At 49.3% G+C, this 11,209-nt stretch overlaps 1 protein-coding gene across 1 annotated transcript in view; it reads left to right on the forward strand.

Annotated features, from left to right (window-relative positions):
- The window catches only part of LOC119923825 (serine/threonine-protein kinase Nek9-like), a gene marked incomplete at its 5' end in the record, with an annotated part of 34,056 nt that extends 32,189 nt beyond the window's left edge, over positions 1-1,867 (forward strand). Inside the window, 2 exon segments of the mRNA XM_038743045.1 lie at positions 478-687; positions 1,535-1,867. Coding sequence (XP_038598973.1) covers positions 478-687; positions 1,535-1,657 — 333 coding nt within the window.
- Positions 1,868-11,209: the final 9,342 nt, after the last annotated feature.

Consider the following 11,209-nt stretch of genomic DNA (forward strand, 5'->3'; position numbering starts at 1 on the left):
GCCCCCGAGCGGACAGGGTAATATCCTCAGCTCAATAGCCCTGCTTCCCCCTTTGCCATCAAGGACCTGAAGCGCTAGCAGTTGGAGGGAGTCAGTGCCCAGCCTTTGCCCAGATGTCCCAGTGATTCTCTGTCCTGCTCCTAGTCACCTGTGCCATTTGCAAGCCACAGTGCCCCATTGCCTGCCTGCTGCCCTTCTTTTGGTGAGAGTGGTGAGTCTGACGGGTTACCTGGAACGATTAGGTTCCCTTCATAGGGCCTGGGAGGGTAGCTGTCAGTCAGTCAGTGGTATTTATTGAGCGCTTATTGTGTGCAGAGCACTGTACTAAGCTTGGGAGAGTGCAATACAACAGAGTAGGGAGACACATTCTCAAGTGCTCAATAAATATGATTTAACGAATAGATGGGGGTGTCGCAGTGGGCGTGGCAGGGAGCCGCTTCCTTAACGTGTTGGCTTCTGGGTTTCTTGTGTCTGCAGCCCCCCCGGCTGCCCCCAGCTCCGGGGTGTGTAGGGAAAGGAGCGCCTCCGGCTGCAGCCTGCCTGTGCAGCTCTCTGCAAGTGGAAGTGGAGCGGCTAAGGGGACTGGTGTTGAAATGCCTGGCCGAACAGCAGCTGCTGCAGGAGGAAAACCTTCGAATCTGCTCCCAGCTCCAGAGGCTCCAAAAGGGGATGGAAGGAATGCAGCAGGTGGAACCTCCCCCCCCCCCCCCCCCCCCGCCCCCCGTTAAGAAACACAACTTTTCAAGGGACCCGCGGCACCCTCAGATTGCTCTGTGGGTGGATCGGCGGCTCAGGTTTCGTCCTTTCTGGCGAGGAAAGGGCCCTGACTGACACATGCACTGGTTACTTCAACCACAGCAGGAGAAAGAATAATAACAATACTAATGGTATTTGTTAAGCGAATACTATGGGTCGAGTACTGTTTTAAGCGCTGGGGTAGAGACAAGCTATTCAGGGTGGACACAGTCCCTGTTCCGTATGGGGCTCACAGTCTTAATCCCCATTTTACTGATGAGGTAACTGAAGCCCAGAGGAGTGAGGTGACTTGCCCAAGCTCATGCAGCAAAGTGGCAGAGCCAGGATTAGAACCCAGGCCCTTGCTCTATCCACTAGGCTATGCTGTTTCTCTGGATGCTGGGCCAGCTGATAGCTCTCGTCATGTGCCCTCTCATTGGCTTACCCGAAAGGCAGTCTGAGTGGGGCAGTCTCTGCAATGGCTCCCCCAGAAACTGGGTAAAGACAGTTGGATTGGGCTGGGGTCTCCGTCCTCACTTGGCAGTATTTTTGAAGGGTTGTGGTGAAGCCATCGTAAGGGGGCTGTGGCGCAGCTCGTAAAACTGAGACAGCAGGGAGGGAGTGTTGGGAATTCCCAGAGTCTGGACGTCCAGCCCCTGCTGCTACCCTCTAATACCTTCCCAGCATGGAAGCAGCTAGTCTTTACTGGGGGGATTGAGTTTTCGAAGCCTCTAAGTCATGCCCATTACAATCAGGAGTGTGCATGCATGCGTGTGTGAATTCTTTTTTGTTTGGACAGCTGGAGACTCATTCCAGAGGAACCCAGACGGCAAAGGAAGAGATGGAAACAGATACAAAGCCCGACTTGGATTCAGATTCCTGGTGCCTCCTGGGAACAGACTCCTTTCGATCCGGCCTCTAGTCTCTTGAGCTTGTGCACTTCCAATAACTCGGGATCCATACTACTTCACAGCACGCTAACTGAACGCAGAGAGCGGCTTTGTTGCTTCTGTTCACCGGCAGAAAGGGAGCAAGGCAGGAGGCTCCCAAAGGCCTCCGGGAACGTTTGGAGGGAAACGACTCCTTTCGGAGAAGGATTAGGAGTGGGTGTTGGTTTTGGCGGGTTTACTTGTTGGGGGGTGGGGGCGGGGAGGGGGCATCGTTTCTCGTCTTGTATTTTTTTTTCTTCTCACGGTCGTTTTGAGAGGGGAACGACTGTGAGGTCCAGGCTTTTTCTCCAGTGTCCCCTTCCCCTTGGCAACAGCGGCTCCGCAGCTCAACTGTCGATCCCGCCGTCGAAGAGGCGAACGTACCGCGCGGCTTGTTTTTGCTGCTCCCTGGGAGCTGCCCTTGGGAACTTCACGGCAGTCACTTGTACCTCTTGGTAGGGGAGGGGAAAGTGAAAAGCCTGAAGTAACTTGTCAGGAACTGGGGGTGGGGCCGGGGCTGGGCTCCAGGCCTCCCCTGGCCGACCAAAGAGCAGGGAAGGATACTCTTCCATCTCCAGGCATTGTGGCCGTTGACAGGAGCACTGAGACTTGGGAAACGATTCTCGAGAGCCACCCTAGGGGTTATTGTCTGAAGCCCAAAATCCCCCGGGCACCCTGAGTGCTGGACGGGAAGGGGAAGAAAAGGGACTTAGAGCGCTGTTCCTCTGGAATTCAGTTGAGGCACCTCTGGTGGAGTCGGAGTGGGAGGACAGGTTCCTCCTTGATTGGCAGTTGCACCCCTGGGGCACGCTTAGTACAGTGCTCTGCACACAGTAAGCACTCAATAAATATGATTGAATGAATGAATGAATGAATGAATTTGGCCAGTTTCAGGCATCAGTTGGCATGGAAGGGACTTTTACAGTATCAGAAGATGGCCGAGCTCTCTGAGGCGATGTCTCCCGTTTCAGGAGCTGAGCCGGGATGGCTGGGGAGGAAGGCCTCAAGACTGAGGTGGTCCCTGTAGCACCCCCAAGATAAGGTGGCATTTGGGTATGCGAATTGTCCTGGCTGTCCAAGATTGGGGCTTTTTTGAGGGTGCCTGGATCCTCCCCAGACTTGCTCCTAAAGGGAGGCCCTTCCCGGGGTCTGCCACCATGGCTGCTTCTGTTCCGGGCCTGACACTCTGCCTCAGTGTGTCTTGTCAGTATTTTCTTTTCCTTTGGGCTTTTACAAAGCCAAGTCCCACCTAGCGAGTCTGCAGCTTTCCTTCCCTGTCCAACGCCAAATCTGCCACTTCCTGAGGCACCAGGAGTGCGACCCAGGCTGAGTGAAGCTTGCCAAGTGGAAGGAGATGAACCAGCGACTGCCTGGGACCCAGAAAAGCCTTCCCCTATCCCGCTGTTCAGCTGGCTTTGGGTCCGGGCTGCCAGTCCTGATGACGGCCCACGTCGTCTCAATTTTTGCACCCAGAAACTTGAAGGCAGCCCGAACCCAGAAGCTATGTTAAAGGAGGTGACCGGTTCTCCTTAAAGAGCGGTGGGTGAGAGGGAGATGCCAAGGGGGCTCTCGCCTCACATCTCCCCAAATAGCCCGAGGGGTTTGTTTAGGGTGAGTTGGGTGCGTGGTCGCTGCTTGGAACGGTTCTGGTGATGATGCTGCCCTCGGCGGGATTTGGCCAGCTGCCTCAGTGCAGCTTTGATTTGGGGGCTGATTTGCCTGCCCCCATCCCTGTCGCTCTCCTAGGCACCGCATGGGTGGGCCCGGGACGTCGGGACCACGTCGGCAGGAAACGTGAGCATTGCACCCTCCACGGGAATGAAGGAATTGGTCACGTTGCTGAGACTGAGAAGTGAACGTGGAAGAGTTTAGGAGTCACGTTGGGTCCCGAAACGGTTTTCTTGGCAGCCATCACGATGGTCGTTCTCGTCCAGCAGGCTGCCTGCTTGGTGGAGAAGCCAGTCCTTTGCATCTGGCTGAGCACGCAAGCCCTTGGATGCAACAGGAAGAGGATGTCCTGTGCTTCCCTGCCTGATGTATGCCTTAAAAGAGTTTGTACTTACCCAAATCGTGCCTGGGAGAAGCTGATGACTTGAGCATCAGCCTGCTATGCAAACCAAAATCTGTTCAAACTTGGCAGCCAAGTGCTGGATGAAGAGCAAAGTGTGAACAGGCAGAAGTGCCTTTGGATGGTCTTTTGCAGCCAATCCCATTATTATTTTGTCCTTCTTTTTATTTCCCCCTCCTCTCCTGCCTCCAGTGCTAGTAGTGTATTTGTAATTCTCCCAGTAGGATTGCTTTGGAATGATAAGTAAACCTCTGCTTTGACACTTTTGCTAAAGAATTGGCAGTATACTTCTTGTTTGTTCCTTTGTTTGAAGGGTCTGGGTGGAGTGGTTTGGCGTTTCTGTTAAATAAACATTTAAACTCCTGGTCGGTATTGTTCCTCAGCGTGTACACAGTGTGAGAACAGGGATCTTTTCTCCCTCTTAAGTCTGTCGGCATAATCATTCTTGCAGCTTCTTATTTTGCCACCCTTTTACAGAGAAAAAGGGATGTTTCCTGTACCCACACTCCTGGTCTTAATAGTGTATCCCAGGGAATAATGCCTTGGATTTATGTAGAACTTATTTCTTCCGAAGAGCTCAGTGACCTCAGGGAAAGCAGGGCTGAATGAGGGTCAGCTTTTCTTGACCCAACATTTGCACTGTAATCTACGGAAGCACTCAATCACCTCACCCCCTCCTACCTCACTTCACTACTCTCCTACTACAACCCAGCCTGCACACTTCGCTCCTCTAATACCAACCTTCTCACTGTACTTCGATCTCCTCTGTCTCGCTGCCGACCTCTCGCATCCCTTGCAACGCCCTCCCTCATATCCACCAGACAATTACTCTCCCTCCTTTCAAAGGCCTCCTCCAAGAAGCCTTCCCTGACTAGGCCCTTCTTTCCTCTTCTTCCACTCCCTTCTGCGTCACCCTGACTTGCTTCTTTTATTCATCCCCCCTCTCAACCCCAAAGCACTTATGTTCATATCTATATGTAATGTACATATGTAATGTATTTATATTAATGTCTGTAAGCTCGTTGTGGGCAGGGATTGTGTCTGTTGTTGTATCATACTCTCCCAAGCACTTAGTACAGTGCTCCGCACACAACACTCAATAAATACGATTAATTGAATGAATGAATGAAAGGAAAGTCAGAGATGCCTTGGGGCTCTTTCATCAGAAAAACGTGCTGATCGTTAGACTTATTGGAATTGTAGAAATTAAAGCGAGAGAGGTAAAACTTCATTTGTGCCTCATCTCTACCTTGGCTTAGGGAGCTGTAAGAAACAGTGAGTGCCATTGGAAAGTGTTCTCACAGGGTTACGTGCAAAATGAAGTTAAGTGGAAGCACAAAGTACTGTTACTGGCAGGAATGGGCATCGCTAGCCACATCATCTAGACACATAGTCTCTTTTAGGGCCCTCAGCATGTGTTTGGGAAAGTTGACTTAAGAAAATTCTGCCAAATCAAAAACTACAGCAAGGCAACAAGAGGACAAGAAAGGTACCAAGATGTCAAGTTAGTTAAACTGGTAACTCTCACAGGTCCTTGACACAGGAAGCTTACAACATGGAATCTTCACCAGATTACTTGAAAAGTCTACAAAAAAAAACTGGGTGTGTGAGAACATGGCTAGAAAAGCAAAGTCTGGAAAGGAAGTGCAAATTGCACAAGTCATTCAAGAGAATTAAAAAAGTGACAATAATAATTATGGTATTTGCTAAGTGCTTACTGTGTGCTAAGCACTGTTAGGCATAAGGGAACAGGAAATACCAACCCTCCCCCCAGTAGACAAGAAGGGAAAGCTGATAAAAATGTCTGAAGTAGAGACTTTTTTTTTCCTGCTCACTTCTGTCCTTATTTAAAAAAAAGATCAAAAGGGAACAGCTGTCCAGGATAAATTTCACTTAGCATGGAAGCTGGGAAAGCCAAACTAGGAAGAGGTGGCTGAACGTATTTAATTCAACAGAGCCTGATGTCCTGTGTCCTACATCTGGTATTGGCAGGTGTTTCTGCAGAGTTGTTGACTTATATTTTTTTTTTTGAACAGGGGAGCCAGGCAAAGTCCATAAGAATCGAACAAAGTCAGCATTGTGTCCTTCTTCATAAAGGGGAAAAGGGGAGATCTCGTAATTACCAATAAGTCATTTTTGCATCGGTACTTTGAAAGATAGTATGATCAAAATCATTAATGATCAATGATCAAATCATTAATTTGCAACCACCCAGGAGAACATTAAGATTGTAGGAAGCCATGAACGTGACTTGTGTAGATCAAATCATGCCAGAAATAGCCCATTGTAGCTATCAGCTGTTTGGCAAGGTTAGATATATTCCTTAGGGACTTTAGTAGTCTCTTAATTCCATCTTGTGTAACATCCTTTTAAAGACATGGAGAAAATACAGTCTTGATCATACTACTACTACTAGTAATTATGGTATTTGTTAAGCGCTTACTATGTGCCGAGCACTGTTCTAAGCACTGGGGGTAAATACAAGGTAATCAAGTTGTCCCACGTGAGGCTCAGAGTCCTACTCCCCATTTTACAGATGAGGCAACTGAGGCACAGAGAAGTTAAGTGGCTTGCCCAAGGTCACACAGCAAAGTGGCAGACTACCGTTAGTAGAAACCAATCTTCAGTAACAGAATAGGGAATAGATGTTGAGTGATTTTCTGTTTTTTCCACAGGAATCAATCCTGGAACCAAATTTATTCATTGATTTTTATTGTTCACTTTAAGGATTCAAGAGAATGCTCATCCAATTTTTAGATGGTACTAAATAGGGTGAAATCACTGATCCTTTGGAAGAGGAGTGGAATTCCAAGGGACTGAAACCAATTGGGAAAATGGTCTCTTTTTTCTGATGGTATTCATTAAGTGTGTGATATGAGCTAGGCACTATACTAAGTGCTGGGGTAGATACAAGACAATCAAGTTGGACTCAATCCATGCCCCACAAAGGGGACACAGTCTTCATCCCCATTTTACAAGTGAGGTAACTAACCAAGGCACAAAGAAGTTAAGAGAATTGCCCAAGGCCACACAGCAGTTGAGGGGTTTTTTTGTTGTCGTTTTGTGACTTGCCCAAGGTCCCTTATGTGGCCAAGTCGGGATTAGAATCCCAGTTTTTCCAACTTCCAGGCCCAAGCTCTACCCGCTAGGCCGTGCTGCCTCCTCCAGCTCTCTCTAAGCCTTGCGCAGAAATGAGAGGATCAGCTTCATCCTCCCCCCCACCTCCACCCAAGGAAAATGTCCTCTTCCCTCGCCCCCATCAGTAGGGGATGGAAAGGCAGAGTGTGGGGACACATGGGAGCCAGGGAGTGCCAGTGACTAGAAGGCATGTCAATTCTTGCAGGCAGAGGAGGAGAGTCATAATTCCGGTCGCCCTGAGACTGAGGCTTTTGATCTGGAGCAAGGAGCGGAGAAGGAAGAGCATAAAGGGCGGAAGCTGTTCCCCACACAGCAGTGGTTGCTCAGAGTCCCAGTTACCTTGAATGGTGGGATGCCCTAGGGGAGAGGGACCCCTCGAGCCATGGGATCCTGGGGCCGGGAACATCTCTACCAATTCTGTTGTATTGTCCACACCCAAGTGCTTAGTATAGAGCTCTGCATACAATAATCATGATGGCACTTGTTAAGCACTTCCTATGTGCCAACCACTGTTCTAAGTACTGAGGTAGATGGATACAACCTAATCAGTTTGGACAAAGAAAGTCCCTGTCTCCTATGGGGCTCACGGTCTTAATCCCCATTTTACAGATGAGGTGACTGAAGCAAAGAGAAGTTAAATGTCTGCTGTGTGACCTTGGGCAAGTCAAGGGGTGGAGCCAGGATTAGATCTCAAGCCCTTCTGACTCCCAGGCCACCAGGCCATGCTGCTTCATGCCATGAACCCCAAATCTGAGTCTTCCTTTTTGGATACTCTTGGCCCTGGCACTGGGAAGAACCATAAAAGCATGGGTGCTTCAAAAGGAGAGACCGGCTTCATGCCATAAACCCCAAATTTGAATCTTCCCATTGAGATCTTCATGGCCCAGGCACCAGGAAGAAAAATAAAAGGATAGGTGTGGGCAAAAGGAGGGATGGATTCATGCCAAGAGCTCCAGATTTAATCTTCCCATTTGGGTCTTCATCGGCCAGGCCCTGAGGAGTGCATGAAAAATATTTATTCTGTCAAAAGGGTTGCTGGCTCCATGTTAGGAACCAAAGATTTGAGTCTTCCCATTTGGGTCTTCACTGCTCAGATGCCAGAAAGAAGAAAAACTCCTTTTGAGTGAATGTTGGCAAAAGGGGACTAACTGGCTTCGTGTCCTGAATCCCAGATAGGAGTCTTCCTATTTGGGTCTTCATGGCCCAGGTGCCAGGAACAACACTAAACGTATAGGTGCCAGCAAAATGGGAGAATGGCTTCAAGCTATGAATACTAGATTTGACTCTCCTTTTGGGTCTTCCTGGCCCAGGTACCAGCCGAGGGAGTGAAAGAAACATGGGTGCTGGCAAAAGGGGGCCTGGCTTCGTGCCATGAACCCCAGATTGGAGTCTTCCCACTTGGCTCTTCATGGCTTACACACCGAGAAGAAGAACAATAACCTGGGTGATGGGGAAAGCGCGCCTGGTTTTGTGCCATGAGCCCTCGATTTGAGTCTTCCCATTTAGGTTTTCAAGGCCCAGGTGCCAAGAAGAACAATCCAAGTGTGCGGGCTGGCAAAAGGGGGCCTGGCTTCATGCCATGATCTCCAGCCCTGACTCCCCATTAGGGTCTTCAGGGCCCAAGTACTAGGGAGAGAGAAAAATATGGGTTCCGGCAAAAGGGGGACTGACTTCATGCCAGGAACTGCAGATTTGAGTTTGCTTTTAGGGCTTTCTGGCTCAGGTATCAAGGACAGAGTTAAAAATAGAGGAGCTGGGTTCAACCCATGAATCCCAGATTTGAGTCTTCCCATTTGGATCTTCCTGGCTCGGGTGCCGGGAAGAAGAAGAATAACACGGGTGCTGGCAAATGGAGACAGTCTTCGTGTCATGAACCTCAGATTTGAGTCTTCCCATTTGGGTCTTCATGGCCCAGGTGCCAGGGGGAGAGATGATAATATAGGTACTGGCTGAAACAGGGCTGGCTTCATGCCATGAACCTCAGATTTTAATCTTCCTATCTGGGTCTTCATAGCCCATGTGCCGGGAAGAAAATTACCCAGCAAAAGTATGGGTGCCAGCAAAAGGGGAGACTGGCTTCAAACTATGAACACTAGATCTGAGTCTTCCCATTTGGGTCCTCAGGGCCCAGCTCCTGGGGAGAGTAACGAAAAGTACCAGGGCGGGGCAAGGTAAGGGGGCGGCCCGGCTGCTGGGCAACAAACTGCCCCCCGACCCGCCCCTCCAACCGCTTTGTCCAGTGCTCTCCCCTCAGTAAGCGCTCAACAAATACGATCGAATGAATCTGACTCTATTTATTGAGCACCACCGTAAGCGCCCGACAGAGGAGTGCTTAGGAGGCCTTCCCAGACTGAGCCCCCTCCTCCCCATCCCCCCGCCTTACTTCTTCCCCTCCCCACAGCACCTGTATATATGTTTGTCCGTATTTATTACTCTATTTATTTATTTGTACATATTTATTCTATTTTATTTGGTTAGTATGTTTTGTTTCGTTGTCTGTCTCCCCCTTCTAGACTGTGAGCCCACTGTTGGGTAGGGACCGTCTCTGTGTGTTGCCAACTTGTACTTCCCAAGCGCTTAGTGAAGTGCTCTGCACACAGTAAGTGCTCAATAAATACACATGAATGAATTCAGGAGGCCTTCCCAGACTGAGCCCCCTCCTTCCTCTCCCCCCCTCCCCCTCCCCATCCCCCCCGCCTTACCTCCTTCCCCTCCCCACAGCACCTGTATATATGTTTGTCCGTATTTATTACTCTATTTAATTTGTACATATTTATTCTATTTATTTTATTTGGTTAGTATGTTTCGTTTTGTTGTCTGTCTCCCCCTTCTAGACTGTGAGCCCGCTGTTGGGTAGGGACCGTCTCTATATGTTGCCAACTTGTCCTTCCCAAGCGCTTAGTACAGTGTTCTGCACACAGTAAGCGCTCAATAAATATGAAGGAATGAAAGTATTTGTCCTGATCAAAGAGAAGCTGGCTTCATACCATGAACCGAAGATTGGACTCGTGAAGTTTGTGGGGCTGGATGGCAGTAGGAGATAATTGAGGTAGGAAAAGGCAAGCTGACTGAGTGCCTTAAAGCGGACGCTAAAGAGTCGCTGTTTGATGTGACGATGGAAGGGCGACGGCTGGAAATGATCGATGAGTGGGGAAACATGGACTGAACCCTCTTCAGAAAAATGATCCAGGCAGCAGAGTGAAGAATGAACTGGAGCTGAGTGGAAAAAGCACGGGCCTGGGAATCAGAGGACCTGAGTTCTAATTCCGACTCTGCCATGTATCTCCTGTGTGACCTTAGGCAAGTCACTGAAGTTCCCTAGGCCTTTGTTACCTCATCTGGAAAAGGGGGATGATTATAAATAATAATAATAAGCATCTCGATTATATTTATTAAGCGCTTACTATGTGCCAGGCACTGTACTAACTGCTGGGGTGGATATAAGCAAATTGGGTGGGACACAGTCCCTGTCATTCATTCGTTCATTCAATCGTATTTATTGAGCACTTACTGTGTGCAGAGCACTGTACTAAGCGTTTGGGAAATACAAGTTGGCAACATATAGAGATGGTCCCTACCCAACAGCGGGCTCACAGTCTAGAAGGGGGAGACAAACAACAAAACAAAGTATGTGGACAGGTGTCAAGTCATCAGAATAAATAGAAATAAAGCTAGATGCACATCATTAACAAAATAAATAGAACAGTAAATATGTACAAGTAAAATAGAGTAATAAATCTGTGCAAACGTATATAGGTGCTGTGGGGAGGGTAAGGAGGTAGGGCAAAGGGGAAGGGGAGGAGGAGAGGAAAAAGGGGGCTCAATCTGGGAAGACCTCCTGAAGGAGGTGAGCTCTCAGTAGGGCTTTGAAGGGAGGAAGAGAGCTAGCTTGGCGGATGTGTGGAGGGAGGCATTCCAGGCCAGGGGGATGACGTGGGCCGGAGGTCGACGGTGGGACAGGCGAGAAAGAGGCACGGTGAGGAGATTAGCCAGGGAGGAGCGGAGGGTGCTGGCTGGGCTGTAGAAGGAGAGAAGGGAGGTGAGGTAGGAGGGGGCGAGGTGATGGAGAACCTTGAAGCCCAGGGTGAGGAGTTTTTGCCTGATGCGTAGGTTGCTTGTTAGCCACTGGAGATTTTTGAGGAGGGGAGTAACATGCCCAGAGCATTTATGCACAAAGATGATCCAGGCAGCAGCATGAAGTATAGATTGAAGTGGGGAGAGACAGGAGGATGGGAGATCAGAGAGGAGGCTGATGCAGTAATCCAGTCGGGATAGGATGAGAGATTGAACCAGCAGGTTAGCGGTTTGGATGGAGAGGAAAGGGCAGATCTTGGCGATG

This window comes from Tachyglossus aculeatus, unplaced genomic scaffold, assembly GCF_015852505.1.
Source record: "Tachyglossus aculeatus isolate mTacAcu1 unplaced genomic scaffold, mTacAcu1.pri scaffold_282_arrow_ctg1, whole genome shotgun sequence".
Classification (NCBI taxonomy): domain Eukaryota; kingdom Metazoa; phylum Chordata; class Mammalia; order Monotremata; family Tachyglossidae; genus Tachyglossus; species Tachyglossus aculeatus.